This window comes from Triticum urartu, chromosome 2, assembly GCF_003073215.2.
Source record: "Triticum urartu cultivar G1812 chromosome 2, Tu2.1, whole genome shotgun sequence".
Classification (NCBI taxonomy): Eukaryota; Viridiplantae; Streptophyta; class Magnoliopsida; order Poales; family Poaceae; genus Triticum; species Triticum urartu.
This window is the reverse complement of record NC_053023.1, coordinates 728,044,479-728,069,979: the sequence shown is the minus strand read 5'-3', so window position 1 is coordinate 728,069,979 and position 25,501 is coordinate 728,044,479. Positions and strand designations below refer to the sequence as shown.

At 45.0% G+C, this 25,501-nt stretch overlaps 3 protein-coding genes across 3 annotated transcripts; 2 read left to right on the top strand and 1 right to left on the bottom strand.

The window, feature by feature from the left end:
• Positions 1–482: 482 nt before the first annotated feature.
• LOC125534424 lies at positions 483–1,113 on the top strand. Its single transcript, XM_048697658.1, has one exon. It carries the CDS (start codon positions 600–602, stop codon positions 843–845), a length of 246 nt encoding a protein of 81 aa, XP_048553615.1. The 5' UTR covers positions 483–599; the 3' UTR covers positions 846–1,113.
• A 14,253-nt stretch (positions 1,114–15,366) lies between these two features.
• Positions 15,367–17,948, bottom strand: LOC125534423. Its single transcript, XM_048697657.1, has one exon. It carries the CDS (start codon positions 17,728–17,730, stop codon positions 15,451–15,453), a length of 2,280 nt encoding a protein of 759 aa, XP_048553614.1. The 5' UTR covers positions 17,731–17,948; the 3' UTR covers positions 15,367–15,450.
• Positions 17,949–18,149: 201 nt separating this feature from the next.
• On the top strand, positions 18,150–23,745 carry LOC125534422. The gene is made up of 2 exons (XM_048697656.1): positions 18,150–18,975; positions 21,187–23,745. The coding sequence occupies exon 2, from the start codon at positions 21,230–21,232 to the stop codon at positions 23,651–23,653; it is 2,424 nt and encodes an 807-aa protein (XP_048553613.1). The 5' UTR covers positions 18,150–18,975; positions 21,187–21,229; the 3' UTR covers positions 23,654–23,745.
• The last annotated feature ends 1,756 nt before the right edge of the window (positions 23,746–25,501 follow it).

Here is a 25,501-nt window from a genome sequence, read left to right as displayed (position 1 = left end):
TCTGTTTTTTTTTCAGAATTTGTTGAAACGTAAAAGAAAAAATTGAACTTCACGAATAAAGGCCTCCATGAAGTTCGGCCCCAAAAGCAAATTTTCGCCTCCTGGACGCCTATCTAGCTATGCAGGAGACAAACAAGTTACGTACGTACGCTGAATGCTTAACCAAAGCTCAACTAATTAGTGGGCCTGATGAGTTGCTTTCATCAAAAAATAACACCAGCTACTTGCAGTACAAGTTTATAAATGGATCCCACTGTGGAACAACCATCATTTCCACGTTGGTGTCGGCTCGAATGAACGCAGCCCCTGACTAGACTAGTAGAGCGGAAGAAGCAGAGTCATCCTCTGTTCTTGAAACAAGTCAACACACGAGGACTGATGAGAAGATTCGCAACCCCTTCCCTTCCACCTCACCGTTTGACCCCTTCCACCCAACACTCGACACCGCCCATCGCTATATATGAGCAGCTCCACACCCAACACAGATAAACACAAAAGGCAGACCATCTCCCTTTCTTCTTCAAGAAAGATCTCTCTCATTGCTCACTGCCAAGTTCCCTCCATCGATCATCTCCCCGTCGCCGCTCACGAAACAACTCATGGCTTCTTCCTCCAGCGCCCGAAGCAGCCGTGTGGCCACATGCCTCGTGCTGCTTCTCCTGGTCGTCAGCCTCCGAGAAGCCTCGGCCGCGAGGCCGCTCCCGCCAGCCGTCGACATGCCTAGCGAGGTGCTCAAGGACCAGGTGATCGTCAACAAGTACGCGCCGCTTCTGCTCGCCATGCTGCCGAGGGGCCCCGTGACGCCGTCCGGCCCCAGCGGCGGCACGAACGAGGCCGGGAACTGATTGAGCAAGCGCAGTGTTTCCCCTAGGATAAATAGATCCATCGATCTAAAGAAATCGTTAGGCATGCTGTGGTAGACGGTATGCTCTGTTTTGCAGTACAAAATACTTGTACATACATGATTGTTAGACTGGGAGACTTGGGCATATAGTGTAGGATATATCCCAAAATTATACCTTCGTTCTTTAATTTGTCCCTTGAAGTAATTGATTGAAAGAGTTTTGTCTTGATCCATCTTTTGAAAAATTGATTGTTCATAGTCACCGATTCAAGATGATACTGGCAAAAAGATTTTCCCAGCTCCTGGCCTTTGCAACAACTATAAAACATAAGTTTACAATCTACGCAGAGAATTAGGAAGGAAAACAAAGCAGTAGCCCATAAGAATTTACCCCAGAAAAATCTACACGAATGCTGACTTGGATGTTGAGTAAATATGCAATTTTTCGATTAAATTAATCCATGAAAAGATTACTAGCATGGCATTGAGAGAAGTAAACACATACTGATATTCGATCATGCAAGCATATAGTACTATGCTAATAGCAGACACATCTACGTATAACGTTAGCATGGCTAAAACAGAAATCATTAGAAACGGGATAAACGAGTTATATCCAGTCGGCCAGGCAGAAGCCGCGACGGCGGCGGATGCAGCAGCAGCGTCCTCGACAGCCTTCTTGTCGGCTTCGATCTTCTCGGCGGCGGCACGTTCAGTGTCGGTGGACATGGTGATGACGAGGGCGAAATGGACGTAGACGAACAGAGGCGAGCAGTCGCTTCCCAAAAATCTAATCGCCCCTCTCTCGTACAGGATCCAGAGAGGCTGGGTTTCGGAGACCTGCTCGCTCGTCGACCGTGTACGTAGCGGACGTGATGGAGTCGCTGGTGGCAGCAGCAGCAAAGGAACGACAGTGGGCGTGGAGGCAGAGATGCGATCTGTTTCGCGTGACGGCTAGGGTTGGGAGACGCCTCACACATATATAAGCGCAGCCGTGTAGGGAGACATGGGCTGAGCACACGTCCGAGTCGGTAACAGCCCACGATCCGACGTCTCAGATCGTGGTCCGCCTGTCAATGACTCTCCGTTCCTGACCGGCAAAAATAAGTGCATAGATGTGAGCTCGGCTCGGCTCATTCCCGCAACCCGCGACGTGGTGCCTCATCACAGGTGGGCGGCGGCGGAGGAGTGCGCGAGGGCCTCTTCTACTCTCAACCTTCAATAGCATTTGAAAGAGAATCTCTTATAAAGAGGTCCTACTCCTTCTCCACTAACAGGGTGTACTAAACTTCCACTACATCTAGTGCCATTTAACCCACATGGACCCTTAAATATTTTATTTTTTTGAAATTGTTAGACGGGCCTAAAGCTCACCCCATATTTCAACATTGGAGTGGACGTAGCTCCTCTGGATCTCATCTCCACTCCACCAGAGATGATATTTTTTCTAAAAACTACGACAGTAGGCAGGTGCCAATTCATTTTCCTTTTAGACTAGAGTCCAAAATATGTTCAGCCAGAAATGATATAATGAAAATTTATATGACACTCTTTAGATATTATGGTTTTCCAATATTCATGCTAATCTAGCATGTTCTAACAGCTTGCAAAATCAACTGAGCCCATTGCCGAATTGTTGAAAGTTTAAGGGTAGCCAATAGCTACAACTGAATTAGGTATTTTCATGGACACAACTCAAGCAGCCAATCTTGCACGGCCCTCATTTCAATGTATTTCGTCCAAAAAAATTACACACATGTACATTATGCCTTCATGTACATCTTTATTTTTGTTAGAATTTTTTAAAACGTAAAAATAAAAATTTTAAACTTTGCAAATGGAGAGCTTCATGGAGCTCGGCTTCTAAAAGCAATTTTCGCCTCCTGGATGCCTATCTAGCTATGCATGACACAAACAAGTTAGGTACGTGCGTTGAATGCTTAACATGCGTCCCCTTCAAATACATATCTGGTTGTTATCGATATTACACATTAAGACATGAAAGGTGGAGTGACTATGGCGTCCCCTGTCAGAACAGTTGGTTGCGGGTTCAAGTCCAAACAGATCTTTTTGTTGTTGTTAATTTTCACACATATATGTGCAGTACTAGGGTTTTTCTGCAAAAATGATGTGAGGGGGTTTTGTGCAAAAAAGGGTCATTGTGGTTGACTTTTTCCGTGAATACAAAATATGAGGGTGTTTTCTGTAAAAATACATCACGTCTAGCACCATCACTCCCTGACAGGCAGGGCCACACGCCCGATATGCGTACTGTGACCGTATTTGCATGCTTGAGTCGAGTTAAATGACCACAAAACCATATTTTCGAAATTCTAGCACCAAACTGAATATGCGACGCAAGTTCTATGACTTCAAGCGATAGTAGCTCAACTAATTAATGGGCAGTGAAGCAACCCATCTTCTCCACGTTGGCGTCGGCTGGAATGAACACAACCCCTAACTAGTAGAGCGGAAGAAGCAGAGTCATGTTCTCTAACCAGTCAAAGCAAAACGAGTGATGAGAACATTCGCAGCCCCCTCGCCGTGAAGGAGCACGAAGATGAGAACCGAAAGAAACTGCGAGGATCGACCATCGGCCGTCTTTGCATTCCTCGAAATCGCCATCTCGGGAACGAGACGTTGATGCAAGACTACTTCGCGGACAATCCAACATATCCGCCGCGCCTCTTCCGGAGAAGGTACCGAATGCGCCGATCCCTCTTTGTAAAAGTAGTGCAAGCTTGCGAGGCCAATTGTCGGTATTTTACTCAAAGAAGAAATATCGCGGGCTTGAAGGGATTTAATGCACATCAAAAAATCTCGACAGCTATGCTGGTAGGTGCATACGGCATTCCGGCTGACTATGCCGATGAGTACCTTCGCATTGGTGAAGATACTACAATTGAGTTAGTGTGTAGGTTTGCCAAAGTGATCATCCGTGTATTTTGTCCTGAATATCTTCGGGCACCCAACAAGGAAGACACAAAAAAGTTGATGGCATCAAGCGAGAGAAGAGGTTGGCCTGGCATGCTAGGAAGCATTGATTGTATGCATTGGACTTGGAAAAACTGCCCAAAGGCATGGTAGGGAATGTATTGTGGCAAGTCTCGTGATGCAACAATTGTGCTAGAGGCCGTAGCATCTGAGGATTTATGGATTTGGCATTGCTTTTTTGGTATACCTGAAGGAAATATGCCCTAGAGGCAATAATAAAGTTATTATATATTTCCTTGTATCATGATAAGTGTTTATTATTCATGCTAGAATTGTATTAACCGGAAACATAATACATGTGTGAATACATAGACAAACAGAATGTCACTAGTATGCCTCTACTTGACTAGCTCGTTAATCAAAGATTGTTATGTTTCCTAACCATAGACAAAGAGTTGTCATTTGATTAACGAGGTCACATCATTAGTTGAATGATCTGATTGACATGACCCATTCCATTAGCTTAGCACCCGATCGTTTAGTATGTTGCTATTGCTTTTCTTCATGACTTATACATGTTCCTATGACTATGAGATTATGCAACTCCTGTTTGCCGGAGGAACACTTTGGGTGCTACCAAACGTCACAACGTAACTGGGTGATTATAAAGGAGTACTACAGGTGTCTTCAAAGGTAGATGTTGGGTTGGCGTATTTCGAGATTAGGATTTGTCACTCCGATTGTCGGAGAGGTATCTCTGGGCCCTCTCGGTAATGCACATCACATAAGCCTTGCAAGCACTGCAACTAATATGTTAGTTGTGAGATGATGTATTACAGAACGAGTAAAGAGACTTGCCGGTAACGAGATTGAACTAGGTATTGGATACCGACGATCGAATCTCAGGCAAGTAACATACCGATGACAAAGGGAACAACGTATGTTGTTATACGGTCTGACCGATAAAGATCTTCGTAGAATATGTAGGAGCCAATATGGGCATCCAGGTCCCGCTATTGGTTATTGACCGGAGACGTGTCTCGGTCATGTCTACATTGTTCTCGAACCGTACGGTCCGCACGCTTAACGTTACGATGACAGTTATTATGAGTTTATGCATTTTGATGTACCGAAGGTTGTTCGGAGTCCCGGATGTGATCACGGACATGACGAGGAGTCTCGAAATGGTCGAGACATAAAGATTGATATATTGGAAGCCTATGTTTGGATATCGGAAGTGTTCCGGGTGAAATCGGGATTTTACCGGAGTACCGGGAGGTTACCGGAACCCCCCGGGAGCCATATGGGCCTTAGTGGGCTTTAGTGGAAAGGTGAAAGGGAAGCCCAAGGAGGGCTGCACGCCTCCCCCCTCCCCTAGTCCTATTAGGACTAGGAGAGGTGGCCGGCCCCCCTTCTCTCTCTCCCCACTTGAGGATTCCTATTCCAACTAGGATTGGGGGGGAGTCCTACTCCAGGTAGGAGTAGGACTCCTCCTGGCGTGCCCCAAGGCTGGCCGCACCTCTTCCCCCTTGCTCCTTTATATACAGGTGCAGGGGGCACCTCTAGACACACAAGTTGATCCTTGAGATCGTTCCTTAGCCGTGTGCGGTGCCCCCTGCCACCATATTCCACCTTGATCATATCGTTGTAGTGCTTAGGCGAAGCCCTGCGTTGGTAGAACATCAAGATCTTCACCACGCCGTCGTGCTGATGGAACTCTTCCCCGACGCTTTGCTGGATCGGAGCCCGGGGATCGTCATCGAGCTATACGTGTGCTAAGAACTCGGAGGTGCCGGAGTAACGGTGCTTGGATCGGTCGGATCGGGAAGAAGACGTACGACTACTTCCTCTACGTTGTGTGATCGCTTCCGCAGTCGGTCTGCGTTGGTACGTAGACAACACTCTCCCCTCTCGTTGCTATGCATCACCATGATCTTGCGTGTGCGTAGGAAAATTTTGAAATTACTACGTTCCCCAACAGTGGTATCAGAGCCAGGTTTTATGGTTTGATGTTATATGCACGAGTAGAACACAAGTGAGTTGTGGGCGATATAAGTCATACTGCCTACCAGCATGTCATACTTTGGTTCGGCGGTATTGTTGGACGAGACGATCCGGACCAACATTACGCGTACGCTTACGCGAGACCGGTTCCCTCAACGTGCTTTGCACATAGATGGTTTGCGGGCGACTGTCTCTCCAACTTTAGTTGAACCGAGTGTGGCTACGCCCGGTCCTTGAGAAGGTTAAAACGGAGTCTATTTGACAAACTATCGTTGTGGTTTTGATGCGTAGGTGAGATTGGTTCTTGCTTAAGCCCGTAGCAGCCACGTAAAACTTGCAACAACAAAGTAGAGGACGTCTAACTTGTTTTTGCAGGGCATGTTGTGATGTGATATGGTCAAGACATGATGCTGAATTTTATTGTATGAGATGATCATGTTTTGTAACCGAGTTATCGGCAACTGGCAGGAGCCATATGGTTGTCGCTTTATTGTATGCAATGCAATCGCGATGTAATGCTTTACTTTATTACTAAGCGGTAGTGATAGTCGTGGAAGCATAAGATTGGCGAGACGACAACGATGCTGCAATGGAGATCAAGGTGTCGCGCTGGTGACAATGGTGATCATGACGGTGCTTCGGAGATGGAGATCACAAGCACAAGATGATGATGGCCATATCATATCACTTATATTGATCGCATGTGATGTTTATCCTTTTATGCATCTTATCTTGCTTTGATTGACGGTAGCATTATAAGATGATCTCTCACTAAATTATCAAGAAGTGTTCTCCCTGAGTATGCACCATTGCCAAAGTTTGTCGTGCCCAGACACCACGTGATGATCGGGTGTGATAAGCTCTACGTCCATCTACAACGGGTGCAAGCCAGTTTTGCACGCGCAGAATACTCAGGTTAAACTTGATGAGCCTAGCATATGCAGATATGGCCTCGGAACACGGAGACCGAAAGGTCGAGCGTGAATCATATAGTAGATATGATCAACATAACGATGTTCACCATTGAAAACTACTCCATCTCACGTGATGATCGGTTATGGTTTAGTTGATTTGGATCACGTGATCACTTAGAGGATTAGAGGGATGTCTATCTAAGTGGGAGTTCTTAAGTAATTTGATTAACTGAACTTAAACTTATCATGAACTTAGTACCTGATAGTATCTTGCTTGTTTATGTTGATTGTAGATAGATGGCTCGTGCTGTTGTTCCGTTGAATTTTAATGCGTTCCTTGAGAAAGCAAAGTTGAAAGATGATGGTAGCAATTACACGGACTGGGTCCATAACTTGAGGATTATCCTCATTGCTGCTCAGAAGAATTACGTCCTGGAAGCACCGCTGGGTGCCAGGCCTACTGCTGGAGCAACACCAGATGTTATGAACGTCTGGCAGAGCAAAGCTGATGACTACTCGATAGTTCAGTGTGCCATGCTTTACGGCTTAGAATTGGGACTTCAACGACGCTTTGAACGTCATGGAGCATATGAGATGTTCCAGGAGTTGAAGTTAATATTTCAAGCAAATGCCCGGATTGAGAGATATGAAGTCTCCAATAAGTTCTATAGCTGCAAGATGGAAGAGAACGGTTCTGTCAGTGAGCATATACTCAAAATGTCTGGGTATAATAATCACTTGATTCAATTGGGAGTTAATCTTCCGGATGATTGCGTCATTGACAGAATTCTCCAATCACTGCCACCAAGCTACAAGAGCTTCGTGATGAACTATAATATGCAAGGGATGAACAAGACTATTCCCGAGCTCTTCGCGATGCTGAAAGCTGCGGAGGTAGAAATCAAAAAGGAGCATCAAGTGTTGATGGTGAACAAGACCACTAGTTTCAAGAAAAAGGGCAAAGGGAAGAAGAAGGGGAACTTCAAGAAGAACGGCAAGCAAGTTGCTGCTCAGAAGAAGAAACCCAAGTCTGGACCTAAGCCTGAAACTGAGTGCTTCTACTGCAAGCAGACTGGTCACTGGAAGCGGAACTGCCCCAAGTATTTGGCGGATAAGAAGGATGGCAAGGTGAACAAAGGTATATGTGATATACATGTTATTGATGTGTACCTTACTAGAGCTCGCAGTAGCACCTGGGTATTTGATACTGGTTCTGTTGCTAATATTTGCAACTCGAAACAGGGACTACGGAATAAGCGGGCACTGGCAAAGGACGAGGTGACGATGCGCATGGGAAACGGTTCCAAAGTCGATGTGATCGCGGTCGGCACGCTACCTCTACATCTACCTTCGGGATTAATATTAGACCTAAATAATTGTTATTTGGTGCCAGCGTTGAGCATGAACATTATATCTGGATCTTGTTTAATGCGAGACGGTTATTCATTTAAATCAGAGAATAATGGTTGTTCTATTTATATGAGTAATATCTTTTATGGTCATGCACCTTTGAAGAGTGGTCTATTTTTGATGAATCTCGATAGTAGTAACACACATATTCATAATGTTGAAGCCAAAAGATGCAGAGTTGATAATGATAGTGCAACTTATTTGTGGCACTGCCGTTTAGGTCATATCGGTGTAAAGCGCATGAAGAAACTCCATACTGATGGACTTTTGGAACCACTTGATTATGAATCACTTGGTACTTGCGAACCGTGCCTCATGGGCAAGATGACTAAAACACCGTTCTTCGGAACTATGGAGAGAGCAACAGATTTGTTGGAAATCATACATACCGATGTATGTGGTCCGATGAATATTGAGGCTCGTGGCGGATATCGTTATTTTCTCACCTTCAGAGATGATTTAAGCAGATATGGGTATATCTACTTAATGAAACACAAGTCTGAAACATTTGAAAAGTTCAAAGAATTTCAGAGTGAAGTTGAAAATCATCGTAACAAGAAAATAAAGTTTCTATGATCTGATCGTGGAGGAGAATATTTGAGTTACGAGTTTGGTGTACATTTGAAAAATTGTGGAATAGTTTCGCAACTCACGCCACCCGGAACACCACAGCATAATGGTGTGTCCGAACGTCGTAATCGTACTTTACTGGATATGGTGCGATCTATGATGTCTCTTACTGATTTACCGCTATCATTTTGGGGTTATGCTTTAGAGACGGCCGCATTCACGTTAAATAGAGCACCATCAAAATCCGTTGAGACGACGCCTTATGAACTATGGTTTGGCAAGAAACCAAAGTTGTCGTTTCTTAAAGTTTGGGGCTGCGATGCTTATGTGAAAAAGCTTCAACCTGATAAGCTCGAACCCAAATCGGAGAAATGTGTCTTCATAGGATACCCAAAGGAGACTGTTGGGTACACCTTCTATCACAAATCCGAAGGCAAGACATTCGTTGCTAAGAATGGATCCTTTCTAGAGAAGGAGTTTCTCTCGAAAGAAGTGAGTGGGAGGAAAGAAGAATTTGGCGAGGTAACTGTACCTGATCCCTTATTGGAAAGTAGTACATCACAGAAAACTGTTTCTGCAACACCTACACCAATAAGTGAGGAAGCTAATGATGATGATCATGAAACTTCAGATCAAGATACTACTGAACCTCGTAGATCAACCAGAGTAAGATCCGCGCCAGAGTGGTACGGTAATCCTGTTCTGGAAATCATGCTACTAGATCATGATGAACCTACGAACTATGAAGAAGCGATGGTGAGCCCAGATTCCGCAAAGTGGCTTGAAGCCATGAAATTTGAGATGGGATCCATGTATGAGAACAAAGTATGGACTTTGGTTGACTTGCCAGATGATCGGCAAGCAATTGAGAATAAATGGATCTTCAAGAAGAAGACTGACGCTGATGGTAATGTTACTGTCTACAAAGCTCGACTTGTCGCAAAAGGTTTTCGACAAGTTCAAGGGGTTGACTATGATGAGACTTTCTCGCCCGTAGCGATGCTTAAGTCTGTCCGAATCATGTTAGCAATTGCCGCATTTTATGATTATGAAATTTGGTAGATGGATGTCAAAACTGCATTCCTGAATGGATTTCTGGAAGAAGAGTTGTATATGATGCAACCGGAAGGTTTTGTCGATCCAAAGGGAGCTAACAAAGTGTGCAAGCTCCAGCGATCCATTTATGGACTGGTGCAAGCCTCTCGGAGTTGGAATAAACGCTTTGATAGTGTGATCAAAGCATTTGGTTTTATACAGACTTTCGGAGAAGCCTGTATTTACAAGAAAGTGAGTGGGAGCTCTATAGCATTTCTGATATTATATGTGGACGACATATTGCTGATTGGAAATGACATAGAATTTCTGGATGGCATAAAGGGATACTTGAATAAGAGTTTTTCAATGAAAGACCTCGGTGAAGCTGCTTACATATTAGGCATAAAAATCTATAGAGATAGATCAAGACGCTTAATTGGACTTTCACAAAGCACATACCTTGACAAGATTTTGAAGAAGTTCAAAATGGATCAAGCAAAGAAAGGGTTCTTGCCTGTGTTACAAGGTGTGAGATTGAGTAGGACTCAAAGCCCGACCACTGCAGAAGATAGAGAGAAAATGAAAGATGTTCCCTATGCTTCAGCCATAGGCTCTATCATGTATGCAATGTTGTGTACCAGACCTGATGTGTGCCTTGCTATAAGTTTAGCAGGGAGGTACCAAAGTAATCCAGGAGTGGATCACTGGACAGCGGTCAAGAACATCCTGAAATACCTGAAAAGGACTAAGGATATGTTTCTCGTATATGGAGGTGACAAAGAGCTCACCGTAAAAGGTTACGTTGATGCAAGCTTTGACACTGATCCGGACGATTCTAAATCGCAAAACGGACACGTGTTTACATTAAATGGTGGAGCTGTCAGTTGGTGCAGTTCTAAACAAAGCATCGTAGCGGGATCTACATGTGAAGCGGAGTACATAGCTGCTTCGGAAGCAGCAAACGAAGGAGTCTGGATGAAGGAGTTCATATCCGATCTAGGTGTCATACCTAGTGCATCGGGTCCAATGAAAATCTTTTGTGACAATACTGGTGCAATTGCCTTGGCAAAGGAATCCAGATTTCACAAGAGGACCAAACACATCAAGAGACGCTTCAATTCCATCCGGGATCTAGTCCAGGTGGGAGACATAGAGATTTGCAAGATACATACGGATTTGAATGTTGCAGACCCGTTGACTAAGCCTCTTCCACGAGAAAAACATGATCAGCACCAAGGCTCCATGGGTGTTAGAATCATTACGATGTAATCTAGATTATTGACTCTAGTGCAAGTGGGAGACTGAAGGAAATATGCCCTAGAGGCAATAATAAAGTTATTATATATTTCCTTATATCATGATAAGTGTTTATTATTCATGCTAGAATTGTATTAACCGGAAACATAATACATGTGTGAATACATAGACAAACAGAATGTCACTAGTATGCCTCTACTTGACTAGCTCGTTAATCAAAGATAGTTATGTTTCCTAACCATAGACAAAGAGTTGTCATTTGATTAACGAGGTCACATCATTAGTTGAATGATCTGATTGACATGACCCATTCCATTAGCTTAGCACCTGATCGTTTAGTATGTTGCTATTGCTTTTCTTCATGACTTATACATGTTCCTATGACTATGAGATTATGCAACTCCCGTTTGCCGGAGGAACACTTTGGGTGCTACCAAACGTCACAACGTAACTGGGTGATTATAAAGGAGTACTACAGGTGTCTTCAAAGGTAGATGTTGGGTTGGCGTATTTCGAGATTAGGATTTGACACTCCGATTGTCGGAGAGGTATCTCTGGGCCCTCTCGGTAATGCACATCACATAAGCCTTGCAAGCAGTGCAACTAATATGTTAGTTGTGAGATGATGTATTACAGAACGAGTAAAGAGACTTGCCGGTAACGAGATTGAACTAGGTATTGGATACCGACGATCGAATCTCGGGCAAGTAACATACCGATGACAAAGGGAACAACGTATGTTGTTATACGGTCCGACCAATAAAGATCTTCGTAGAATATGTAGGAGCCAATATGGGCATCCAGGTCCCGTTATTGGTTATTGACCGGAGACGTGTCTCGGTCATGTCTACATTATTCTCGAACCGTAGGGTCCGCACGCTTAACGTTACGATGACAGTTATTATGAGTTTATGCATTTTGATGTACCGAAGGTTGTTCGGAGTCCCGGATGTGATCACGGACATGTCTAGGAGTCTTGAAATGGTCGAGACATAAAGATTGATATATTGGAAGCCTATGTTTGGATATCGGAAGTGTTCCGGGTGAAATCGGGATTTTACCGGAGTACCGGGAGGTTACCGGAACCCCCCGGGAGCCATATGGGCCTTAGTGGGCTTTAGTGGAAAGGTGAAAGGGAAGCCCAAGGAGGGCTGCGCGCCTCCCCCCTCCCCTAGTCCTATTAGGACTAGGAGAGGTGGCCGGCCCCCCTTCTCTCTCTCCCCACTTGAGGATTCCTATTCCAACTAGGATTGGGGGGGGGGGAGTCCTACTCCCGGTAGGAGTAGGACTCCTCCTGGCGCGCCCCAAGGCTGGCCGCACCTCTTCCCCCTTGCTCCTTTATATACAGGTGCAGGGGGCACCTCTAGACACACAAGTTGATCCTTGAGATCGTTCCTTAGCCGTGTGCGGTGCCCCCTGCCACCATATTCCACCTCGATCATATCGTTGTAGTGCTTAGGCGAAGCCCTGCGTCGGTAGAACATCAAGATCGTTACCACGCCGTCGTGCTGATGGAACTCTTCCCCGACGCTTTGCTGGATCGGAGCCCGGGGATCGTCATCGAGCTATACGTGTGCTAAGAACTCGGAGGTGCCGGAGTAACGGTGCTTGGATCGGTCGGATCGGGAAGAAGACGTACGACTACTTCCTCTACGTTGTGTGATCGCTTCCGCAGTCGGTCTGCGTTGGTACGTAGACAACACTCTCCCCTCTCGTTGCTATGCATCACCATGATCTTGCGTGTGCGTAGGAAAATTTTGAAATTACTACGTTCCCCAACAATACCGGGTACTCTCAATGATATAAATGTGTTGCAACGGTCTTATTTGTTTGCTAGACTTGCTAGTGGTGATGCTCCTACTTGCAACTACACTATCAATGTGCATTAATACACAAAGGGGGTACTATCTTACAGATGATATCTACCCTTCTTGATGCATATTTGTCAAGAGCATCAAAGACCCCAAAACTAAGAAACAATGTGAATTTGCTAGGGTGCAAGAGGCAGCCCGAAAACATATTGAAAGAGCATCTGGGGTTTTGCAATCTAGGTTTGCCATTGTTCGTGGTCCTGCTCGTTTTTGGGACAAGCGATCCTTAAAAAACATCATGACATGTTGTGTTATTCTTCATAATATGATTCTTGAAAATGAGAGAGGCATGAACTTGGAGTTCGTCTACGACAATGTGGGTAGCCATGTCAAACCAGTTAGAGACCCTAACCGCATTAGAATATTTCTTCAGACCTACCGGGAGATTGAAAATGCAAATACCCACTTTCAGCTTCAGAAGGATCTCATTGAGCACCATTGGCAAATGGCTGGGCAGTAACACATTCCATTTTTGCACTCATTTTATTTAATTCATGTGTGATTTGTATTCGGGACAAGTTTTGTATTTGAACATGTTAATCACCCATTTAAAAAATATTAAATCTGTATAGGAAAATTGTTTGTCATATATACGAAAAACAAATGTACAAAAAAAATACAATGTGTATGAAAAACATGTTAATCATGTATTTATAAAATGTTTAACGTGTATAAAATCTTCCTGGGATATGTGAAAAAATGGACAACATATATTAAATAAAATTACTCATTCTGTTAAGAAATATAAGAGTGTTTAGATCACCTAACTTGTGATCTAAATGCTCTTATTTTCTTTACGGAGATAGTAGACAACAAAAAACCTATATTTTAGAAAAGGATTCTGTTTTTGTAAAATGTTAAGCATGTATATAAAAATTTTCCTGACGTATAATAAAAATGTACATTGTGTGTGAAAAAATGATTGTTTCCATTAAAAAATGTTGACCATGTACTAAAAAATGTTAATAATGTATTTCAAAATTGTTGAACATGGATTAGATATATATACCAAAACTGAACAATGTGTATGGAAAAAAGTAGACATAAAAAATATAAGTTTAAAAATGTTAACAATGTATTTCAAAGTGTTAAACATGTGTAAACAAATACGTTTCCGATGTATACAGAAAATATTATGTGTATTGAAAAAAAAGTTGACATGTGTTGATAAAAAAGAAACTAATGAAAATCGACAAAGAAACTAAGAAAACTGAAGAAACCCAATAAAACCAAAAAAACTTAGACACCACAAAATGAAAACAGAAACTGAAGGAAATCAATGCAAAAGAATGGAAACAGAGTAAGGCGAGAAAGAAACAAACAAAGAAAGAGATAAATGAAGAAAAAAAGAAAAGCAAAAAAACCCAATAAAAACAGAGAAGGAAAGAAAAAGAGAGAAAAGTAAAATCTGTGAAAACCATGAAAGAAACAAAGAAAACCGATGAAAAAATTAAAGAAATCCCGAAAAGTGAAAAAAACTGATGAAGAAACAGATAAAACCGAAGAAAACATAGAAGAAAACGAAAATGAAAAAAACCTGTACGTCCACTGACCCAGACTAGAGCGATCAGAAAGAAAGCGGACAAACGGGCCAGCCCAGTTGCAATGGGGGAGGAAAAAAGCTGGGGTGGGCCAGCCGACAGCGGCCCACGCCCCGTTAGGATTTTGAGCTCGGGCCTCCGAGAAGACAGAGGCAGTGGAGAAGAGAGGAAAGAGGAGGACGGCGGCGGCCGCGAGCTCCACGGGATGCGAGGGAGGAGGAGGGATGTGCGATACGCCGACCGAGCTTGTGGCGGCCCCATCCCGCATTGGGAACCCCAGTTAGCCGTTGGTGGAGGCGCGGGGGAGCTTGGAGAAGACGAGGGATTCAGGGGGGCGGGCACGACAGAGGTCTCCCGAGCAGGCTACTACGGGGAGGCCCGCCGGATCCCGGAGAGTAGAAATCTCCACCGCCCTGATCTCCTCGGATAGCTCCCAGGTTTGGGTGGATTTTGTGCTCCCTACTCTCAATCGTACTTCTCTAACTGCAGGATATTCAGCAGCAGCAGCAGCAGATCCATCGATAATGGTGAATTTTTTTCTAGGCGTGTCAGTTTTGCGGTCATGCTCCCCGTCAATTCAGTGTGTCCAATGCCCATGATCAGATACAACTGAACCCACACAATGCTTAGGTTCCATGTCATGTCTGTAACTTATAGTTAAACTGAACCCTCTATATATATGTGTCGCTCATTGCTTGGGATTCAGTATGTTTAAAAAGTTTCTTAGGAACCTCATGAACTAACACAATAGATTTGACGATCTTGAGATCCAAATCTCGAACGATACACTTTAAATAACCGTGCAATTACATTGGAAGCTAATGTCGAAAACACAGCGGCAGCCAGATTGACAAAAAACATGTGCATGGTGCAAGGATGCACTACAACTTTCACAAACTGAAAATAGAACGATACAATTAAATTGTCGGGCATGGTGTACTAAAGGGAAAAAATATATCTGAAATTGCTGCTGCCATTTGCAGGAAAACAATAGCCAAATCGTCAGGACAGCCTGTAGACCACCGAGCCTGGTGCCTGTGAAATCGACAGGATTGAGCTCATCAAATTCATCATCTGAGCGGGTCGACATCACTAAGGTCTTCTGGGTCGAGGAGTGTTTGCCCATGCCTGGTATTTCCAAGAAACCCAGCATGTGACAGCAAAGCCCACAGGTGTGTTATGAGCTCCACCTTCCCAACAAGCCGTGTCTTGTGCTTGGCTGCTCTGGTTGAGGCTGCCAAGTGAAGGAGGAAGCCTGTCCAGAACACTGCTAGATCCCTCCATATGCCTACGGTGTCTGCTTCGTAGGTCTCTATCAACTGCTTCCCAAGCTTTGCACCCATTTGGGTTATCGAATTATGGATGTCATCATCACCCTTGATAGTATCTTCCCTATTGGGCACCTGGTCATTTGTTGTGGAACTGTTAATTCCATTGTTATCTTCCCGACTTTCAGGGGCTTCAACCTCTCCACTAATCACCTCAGACTCTTCCAAGGCGGCAATCTCCACAAGTTCTTTGTAAACATCTTGCATTGACTGGGAGAATGAGCAGTAAGTAGCACGGAAGGTTTCCTTGCGTACGATGTCCAAGATATTTGTAACAACAATGCCGTTGTCTGGCACCAATCCTTTGGTAAGCAGGTATGCACAATAGTTTGATAAGGTGACAGCAGTTAAGTAATGTGGCCACACATGTTCTGGAGTTGTGGATTTCTTGGCCAAGATCCTGTTTTGAAGCTTACAAACCTTTAGTTTTTTCACTTCATCACAGAAATGCATCTCGCAGAAGCATGTCGCGATGTGCCAGACCAGTATCCTGTGGGTATCAGCCTCCAGCTCAATTGCCCATGTTAGCTGCTGCATAACGGGTGCCTTTGAACCGAAGGCATTTAAGAAGTAGGTTCCCAATCTTTCTGGATGCTGCTGCAGGCCCTTGAACGACTCAAATATTGCCGTCATTACTTCTGACTCCAACTTGATGCTCCGGGGAAATTTCCTCTGAGTATGCGAATCAGAAATCAGAAGGTTATACTGGAAGATCCTTTGATCCCACTTGCCCCTCATGAACCAGAACATCATTCTCATTGCTGCCTCCACCACTGGATTCCGCAAGCACCGATGTTTGACGTACATGCAGATCATCAGAACCTTGGTCCATTGCGAGAATACATATAAATAGATCTCCAACAGCTCCTTGGCAATGATAAGGAAGACCATGACACGAGTGACAATGACCCCGTGAGTGATGATATTTTTGTCGGCCGCATCCATCCTCTCTGGTATACAATGAACAGGATACGCAAGGTATCCGGTAGCCGCAACCAGAGAGAGAGACAAGAGCATACTCCAGACCGGAAATCCGTTGGCAAACATGGCAGCATGCTTGCTATAGAACAAGTCTTGGAGGAAGGACAGTTCCACCTTGGTGACACGGAATGCCCTCTCATAGCTGTTGGTGTTCTCCTGCAGGATGTAGTCGAAGACAAGCCGCCTCGTCTTCTCTTGGCTAGCCTCATGTATCGGGAGATTATAGAACCGACGGCGCAGCAGCTTGTACATGGCGAATGAGAGGCAGACATCCTTGAGTCGGTTGCCATTGTCTTTGGTGCCGCCGAGCAACCGGCTGTTGCCAGCATCAATATTCCATATCTTCTCTATGGTGACAAGCTTCTTATTATCTGGATCCAACCGAATCCTGTATTGTCCACTCCTCCTGTCTTGTCGTCGAGCATCACGAAGCGCCAGGTCTTCCCCAGAGACCAAGTACTTGTACGAGTGCGAGGAACCGAGGGTGTGCTCGTATCGCATGTAGTCGCTAACCAGCCTCGTGTTCTCTTGGTTGGTGGTTTCAGCCCTATCGGACGAGGCAAAGTAGGAGATGATGCGAATCGCATTGAGGGCCCATATCAGCCAGAGAGGGACCCTGAGGAGGAAGAAGGTCTGCATCCAGATGAGGTTGGCTGCCCAGAAGGATGACATGAGGTCGAGCAGTGGGATCTGCTTGGATCTCTGGTACAGGCGTCCAGCCTTGACGCTGTACTGCAGGGTCACCAGCAGCACCGCCCAGACCTGAAAGTAGTCATTCACCTTCTTTGCGGAGAGCTGCATCAGCCCCATGGTGTAGTGCACCATGGAGTAGTTGAGCATCTCTATCACCTGAATGCTGGTCGCCATGGCCCTGTCTTCGTACCACGGCCCAAAGCAGTCCAGCATGAACCTCACCACCAGCAGCAGCGTTGTCATCAACACCCACAACTCCACGCTGGCCACATGAGTGACGCTGTCCATCTTGAACAGCATTTTCATGGTGGACATGATTGAAGCTGCAGCTACGTCTGTCGCCATCATATCTCTCTCTCTCTCTCTGTGTGTGTGTGTTCTTTCCGGGAGGGGAGAGGTGAGTTCCACTTGTGCACGTATTGGGGTTTCTGGGAGGGCTAATGGAAGGAATAACAGGTTTGGTAAGCACCTGAAAAAATATTGCGCGGCAGTCACTTTTTCCACTTTGCGTGAGGCCGAAGGCTGGGACGACGTGAGGAGCCATGGCTAGGCCGAGAGGGAGCCGACGGGAGTGAGTCCGAAACTTGACGAATGTGGGTCCGCGCGGGGTGGGGGGGGGGGGGGGGGGGGGGGGGGGGGGGGGGGGGGGGGGGGGGGGGGGGGGGGGGGGGGGGGGGGGGGGCTGCAGATAGGAGGGCTTACAGGGATGGCTGTAGCGGTGACCAGAACAACGGTGAAGGGAGGGTGGGCGGCGCACACTACCGCCCGTAGGGCGGCACGTGGAGAAAGAAGATGAACAGTGACACAATCCTATGTGTTGGATGGAGATCTAACGGCCCAAAAATTCAACTGGCAACAAGTTTTTTCCTAGGTACCTTATGAATATGTGGTCCCAAGGAACAAACACGTACACTTTCTTGCTTGCATATTTAAGAGGAGCTCTTAAGAGGACTTGTTTCAAAAACTCGCGAGCCAACTAATCTTACTCAGCAAAAGAGATCTGTGCAAGATTTCATAGTTTTCTGAATTTCGAGAACATACATTACCAAAAGAAACAGATACATATGAACATATCTGTAAAATCGACGGAGAATAATTAGTTAATTCTACCAAGACAACACTTCCTACAATGATAAAGCAATTTATCATTACGACGATAAAGCAAAGCAAACACATGCCTTTTGCTTTCTCTAGCGTACACAGGAAACCAAGAAAAAAGCAGCAGCAGCAGGGCAATGGCAGATCTATCTCGACTATGAATTCAATCTGGTTTGTCTCGTTAGCAGCGAAAGCAAATCGCACAACTTTTCAAAGGGTTCTCTTTCTTGTCTTTATAATCCGGTCCCAGGGGTGAGGTGCTGTTCGTTTCTTTTTCATTTTCTCTTTAATTATTACTTGCGTGTGAGGCGGCTGTGTACTTTTGAGAACGACTCTCTTCTCCAGATCAGTGACATTCCATAATGGAAAATGTAACAAGGCTCCTTGGTTCCGCATGAACCACATGACTTAATAATTTTTGTAGGGTGGACGGACGTTCCCTGCCTCCGGATCGACATCGCCCGGTTAGGACCAGCTGGTGGCTACTGAGCCCAGGTACAAACTGCTCGCCATTTACCCTACTAGTCAGTACGTAGTTACATTGATGCATATATATTATACTCTTGCGTGTGTTGTGTGCCTTGCATGATTGCTAGCTACATTTTGTGGTCTTCGTTTTCAGCTGGCTCTATGCCTTGAGAAACTTGCACAATTTTAGTTTCAGTTGTAAGTCGTAACAAAGGTCGATGATCGAGATTGACTCAAAACTCGCAGATCCAACAGCTATCCATCAAGCGATCACTTCAATAACCTGGTTCACCTAGCTAGTGGTGTTTTTATCTTTCTTCTGTGAGCTAAGCTATAGTGGTGTCTTCAGCCTGGGACGCTCTCGTCTCGGATTGCCTCGTCTTGATCTCCATGACTTAGAGACGGCCTTCTTGCGTCAGGATATCAAATTGGCCATCCAAGATCTATGCCGGGCAACAATCCTTCAAGGTGGCTTGAGGAGAAATCACCAACATCTCATGTGCTTCTGGCGTTTAAACAACTTCCTCCACAACGCGAACCGCTTGAGCATATGCATACGCTCTGTTTAATTCCTAACTCTTGCCATATCATCCTAATAATTCCTGGGCCGGAAAACACCAGTGAGTACCGTCAAGTCAGCATTAACCATTAAAAAATGCCAAGGTTTAACGCGAGCAATGCGCGCAGTTCTCGTAGCCGCTGGTGTGGTTGGATTGCAATGCTGCTCATGCTGGCTTCCTTTTGAGCTGCCTCAACGGCGAGGTCTCAAGCACGGGGACCCCTTCCTCTTTATTGTTGCCATCTAGCTAGCACCGTCACCGCTTCTTCGACCATGAAGGGCCTTTGTGCGGTCGCAAGGATCGCCTATTGGTCTCTCTGTATGCCAACCAAGTGGTTGTCTTCCTCAATGTCAGGGCGTTGCTGGAAAGGTTAGGCGACACCAGTGGGGAAGAGCTCGGTCATTGGAATCAGTTGTCAGCATGTCGATCTTGGGCACATCTCGGAGCCTTGCACGCTGTCATCACCTCTCTTCCATGCAAATATCTTGGAATGCCGCTCAGTTCCATGAGGTCGACTTCTAGCCTCTACCAGAAAAGATTGGCGGTTGACTCACCATGTGGAAGGGTAGGCTCATCTCCGCCGGTGGCTTTCTCATTCTCTTGAAGGTGTGCTAATTAAGCATCAGGCCTACCTACCTCATTACGGCGCATGAGCTGGCTGTCTGGCTCATATTCTCAGCATTTTAGGGGGCGCTCTTGCCAAGGAGATCACCTCAAGGTTGCTTCGATAAGGATATGTCGGCCAGCTTGGTGACCTTAGCATGTCCGATTTGGTGAAATTCAGTCGTGCTCTGAGGCCCCACTAGCTCGCCATCAACTTCCTAGAAGAGATATAAGCATATCTCAAGTCTCTACTTTTGTCTTCTGGAGTACATATGTAGGGTCACATGTGGAATTTTTTTCTAAAAAGAATCATCAATTCCATACACTGTAGTCAACACATAAATCACCCATCACAAAAAGTAAAATAAAAAATCACCTAACTCGCTGAACTCTCAGTGGTGGATCACAACTGAAGAAACATGAACTTCAGTTTATTCACTCAAATCTTAAATTGTTTCCATGGCTAAATCGTAGGCATGAAGGAATACAATCTGAAAAGTAAAAATCGATTGAAGTTGAAATCCTACTCGCCGAGATGGTAGTGTCGAGGAGGTAGGAAGCACAAGTGGCCCGAGGCATTGCTGAGAAGGGGTCCTAGGGCTATGTTTGAATTTTGGCAAAAATCAAGTCTACCATTTATTTTGTCATGGTCAAACATTTGATCTTTGTGTGGATGGTTGCAATTTTTTTTTTGTGTGTGTCTATGTCCATTTGTTCTCTTTAGTTCATTTTGGGCAACCAAACCTTCACCAAATTTTGGATGAGTAAAATTTGGGGACCTTGTCAATGTGGAGGAGGATGGTCATCGCAGGTAGGAAGGGCAGTTCAGTGACCCTTACCTCCTGCTGCAAACCTAAACACCAACATCCCCAAGCTTTGGCTGGTACATCAGATTGCGGCTGTGCCATGGCTGGTGCAGGCCAAAACTGTTACCTCTTCATTTGAGCGTTAGATTGTGTGTGCAAAGCTAGGGGGGAAAGATAAACCACTCCACTTTTTCTACTACTACATTTGTTCAAAGCCCCTTTTCTTACGGTCTTTGATTGTGAATATCTTTTATGAATTGGCCTTGCAGGCTCCGGTTTCCCAATAGGAACGAACACAAGCGAGCTAGGAAAATGATGGGCATCCAGGACATCCGCGATGTTGTGTCATCCCTGTTCATCATGCTGAATAAGGAGACATTCGTCCTGTTTCGGATCGAGTTTCTCGTGGTCCTGGTCACAGTGTTGTTTCTTGTGATGTTCATCATAGACGTCTTTCGCCGTCACATCCGCAACATATTCATGAAAACCATGTTTAGCATCCTGGATGCTATCTCTGACTCTATTGTCTTATACCTGTTGGGGGCCATGCAAACAGCCAAGTTCAAGAATCACCTGTTCCCGGTCTGGGCCCTCGTGCTTGTTAGTTTCCGTTACAATGTCGACTTCATCTCTGGCTATGGTGTTCATGACCGCCATGGGCGACGGTACATGGAGTGGAGAAACGTGGTGAAACTTCTGGGATCGGCCTTCTTGATCTTGTGGCGCGGCTCAAGGTTCACGGTTCCACTTTGGTCGCTTTTGGCCCTGCAGATACTGAGGAGCTGGTACAGATTCTGTGAGCATGGTCTGGCGCTCCGTTCTATCTGGCATGGCACAAGTTCAGAGGTCATTTCAGAGTATATGCGTGCTGGCCCTCACACTAGGAACTGGAAACCAGAGGACTGCAACCCAGAGAATATGGAAGGATACAAATACTTGGTCCTAGGAGAAACCAATCAGGGAATCAGACTCAAGAAGCCTCGGTATGTCTTGTACATCCATACTGCCCAGTCCGTCAAGCAAGCTGAGCGTGGTTTTTCATCACTGGTCACCCTAGACAAGATCTGGGGATGTCGCAGGCACCTATTACACCCAGACAACAAAGAGGGGAATGACCCAAAGGATCTCTGTTTGGCCTTCGCCTTGTCCAGGCTGCTCCGGTGCAGGCTCGAGGATGTGACACTGCAAGAAGAAATCTTTTGCATCAACCGGAAGCTGGTTAAGACCAAGATCATTGAGGAGCAAGACACCAACCGCGCCTTCAGGGTCATGGAGCTGCAACTCTCCTTCGTAAATGACTACTTCAACACCCACTACCCTATGGTCTTCTGGAGTGGTTACTTATCTCTATTTTCAAATCTGCTCCTCTCCGTGGTGACCTTCGGTGTTGTCTGCTGGCTTGCTGTGGACATCCGTAAGGTCTATAAGCCTCCGAAGGATGATCGGGCTCATGTGGTGCATGGGTTGAATGTTGACATGATCATCACCTGGGTATTCATGTTTTTTATGCTGTTCAAAGAGATCTGGGAGATGGTCAGCTACTTGGTCTCAGACTGGACAAGATTACTCCTTGTTTGCAGCTATGCACAGTGGAAGGAAGAGCACACCAGAGATAGACGTATGGAGGGCGCAATATCATCCTTTTTCAAATCAAGGATAACTAGTAAGCACTGGCATGGACTTATTGACCAGTACGTCTTTTTGGAGTCATATGATGACATTCCAAGATGTTGGAATGTGATGCACCAAATAAGCACAGGAATGGTTCCAAAGAAGGGTGATGGAGCAAAACTCCGCAGCGCCATCAGTGTGCCAGAATGTATCAAGCCGACAATACTGAAGAAGCTCCGTGCAAGCCTAGAGAAGCTCAACACTTCTAACAATCTACATCAGCCCGACAATACCAACAGAAATCAGGAGGAGCCCACCATTAGGAGTGGTATTCTTCTGCCCAAGGTCGTCAGGTCACTGTCCCAAAGGAAGCAGTACAATTGGGCCTGCTTCGACCTGCCCACATGCTCTCACGTAATTCTGGTGTGGCACATTGCAACCAGCCTCTGTGAGATTAAATTTGCTAGAGACCATGGCGTCGACTTAAGCAAACATGGGTTCCTGAGCTCCCTCTCATCGTACTTCACGGGTTGCTGCTCATCGAAACCATATCTTGTGGATGTGGATGTGGATGAGATGACAAAAGAAAAGAAAGTTAATGGGAAGTTGCCCGATAAGCTCAAGGAAATGTATGTCACTGCAAATAGCTTGTCTCGGTACTGTGCATATCTGCTAGTTTCTAAGCCTGACCTGATCCCTGACAGCTTTTATGTACCCAACATGGTCTTACAAGAAACCGTGACACGCGCTCGTGATGATATTCTTAAAAAATGTGACTCATTGCAGAGTAGATATGACAAACTGATGGAAGTAGCAGAGAAGGCCATCCAAGATGGTGACGACATCTTGAAGGAAGATGTTGTGCGACTAGGTGCAAAGCTGGGCAAGGAACTGATTGATCAAGAGAGTAAAGAAGAATGCTGGGAGATCCTCTCCGAGGTATGGGCGGAGTTACTAGTGCACATTGCCCCCACTTGGAACGCAGAGGCGCACAAGCAGTGCCTCGAGTCAGGAGGGGAATTCATAACCTATATCTGGGCATTGCTATGGCACTGTGGAATCGAGAAGAGCAAATTATGGCCAGTAGAAGATGTGTATGGAAATGATGTTGAAAATATGTCCTAGAGGCAATAATATTGTATTATTTATTTTCACGTTTATAATTAAGAGTTTATATTCTATGCTATAACTATTATGATCCTGGAATATATGATTCAGTGGAAAATTCATAAGCATGTGTGGAATGATAAATGGTAAAATCTGATTCCTAGTCTCGCCTTTAAGACTAGCTAAAGTGTTATATGTTCATCATGTTTTCCGGATCTTACGATATCGTTAATTGTTACGATAGTCCCAAAACAACATTGAGAATATGACGTTAGAAGAACGATCATATTGAATTGACCCAACTTGTTTCGTTATACTTTGAGATACAAATCATCACAAGTCAATCAATATAACACGGAGAGTTAACATATGCTTTAGTTTCTTAGACCATGAGAGTATCGTAGTCACTTCTTACCGGACGATGGACTTTGGGGTTGCTCAAACGTCATTTGTAACACAGTGATCATAACGACAAGTTACATGTTCATTGAAAAGTTTGACAAGGGGCTAGATAGCTCAAGAGTGGGACTTGCTCCTCTGACGATGGAGATATATTCTTAGGGCCCTCTCGGTGTGAAAGCATCCATCATCATCTGGCCAAACACAGGTGACAAGGTCACAGGGATGCCGGAAAATGTCAACAAGAAAGAAGAATAAAATCGGTAACGAGGAGACCGATATAGTGAGCATGAGAATGACTCAACAGGATACCGATACATCTTACCTCGGGTTTTGTGAAGTATCGCGAAGCAAAGGGAGTAGCACATGATAATCAAAGATTCACTCGAATGTCATTCGTGTATTCATAGGGATCAATATGGATGTCCATGGTTCCACTATTGGTCATTGAACGAAAGGAGTTTTTGTTCATGTCTATGTTTTACCGAACCTACAGGGTCACAAGTTTAAGGGAATCACAATTTGTTGAGTGTTGGTGGAGTAAGAGTTATGAGAATATATTCACGAAATAGTTTCATGAATATTTGAAATAGTTTTGAGAGAAACCGAAAGTGTTTCAGGGTTACCGGAAGAGTTTCGAGTAGTACCCGGAAATGAAATATAGGCGGAAATTGTTTTCGGGGACCTAACATAAATAATAGAGGAGTTAGATAATGATCTAGGAGTCCCCATAATTTATTTAGAGTCAATGGGCTAAAGAAAATATCAATTGGCCTATTAGTAGAGAGATAATGGGCCTTGAAGACCCATGTAGGGATGGCACACCCTTTTAGCTTATTGGACAAGCTAAGAGGGCGCAGGTGAGTTGGAGGAGGATGTTGGTAAACGTATTAGACAACAAAAGAAGTTGCGCCTACGCAGACCCAAGATTAATATGAAGATGCATAATAGGTTGGGATCACGATCTTTACCGTCACCGAGTTGCAACTGAAGAAGAACGTGTCGAATAGATTGTACTTGAAGTCCCTCGAACCGTCGATAAACGATCCTGTGAACCGCCCACGAATAGTCCCTCGAACCGAAAAACGAAAGCACGACCTCTCTACTTGGTTGCAAGCGTACAACCTTCATGATCCAGCATCACTTCGCCGTCTAGAGCTAATCGTTGCCGGAGAATTAGAGGAGGAGATTAGAACCACGGCTTCTAATTATAAGTATTAGAGGAACTATACCTAGCTCTAATTAGTCAACTGGGACCAACTAGAACTAAAAGAACTAGAGGAGGCTCCAAAACTTGTATGTTCAAAGGGTGAAAATCCTCTAGTATATATAGGAGGCTCCAAAACTTATATGTTCAAAGGGTGAAAAGTCCTCTAATATATATAGGTTGGAGGGGAGTGGAGGGGCGCCACAAGGGGAGGAGAGTCCCTCCACCTTGGCCGGCCAAGAGGAGGAGTCCCGCTCCAA

Excerpts from the sequence above, each read along its gene's own strand:
- LOC125534424 (XM_048697658.1), top strand. The coding sequence starts at position 600 with ATGGCTTCTTCCTCCAGCGCCCGAAGCAGCCGTGTGGCCACATGCCTC.
- LOC125534423 (XM_048697657.1), bottom strand. The coding sequence starts at position 17,730 with ATGATGGCGACAGACGTAGCTGCAGCTTCAATCATGTCCACCATGAAA.
- LOC125534422 (XM_048697656.1), top strand. The coding sequence starts at position 21,230 with ATGATGGGCATCCAGGACATCCGCGATGTTGTGTCATCCCTGTTCATC.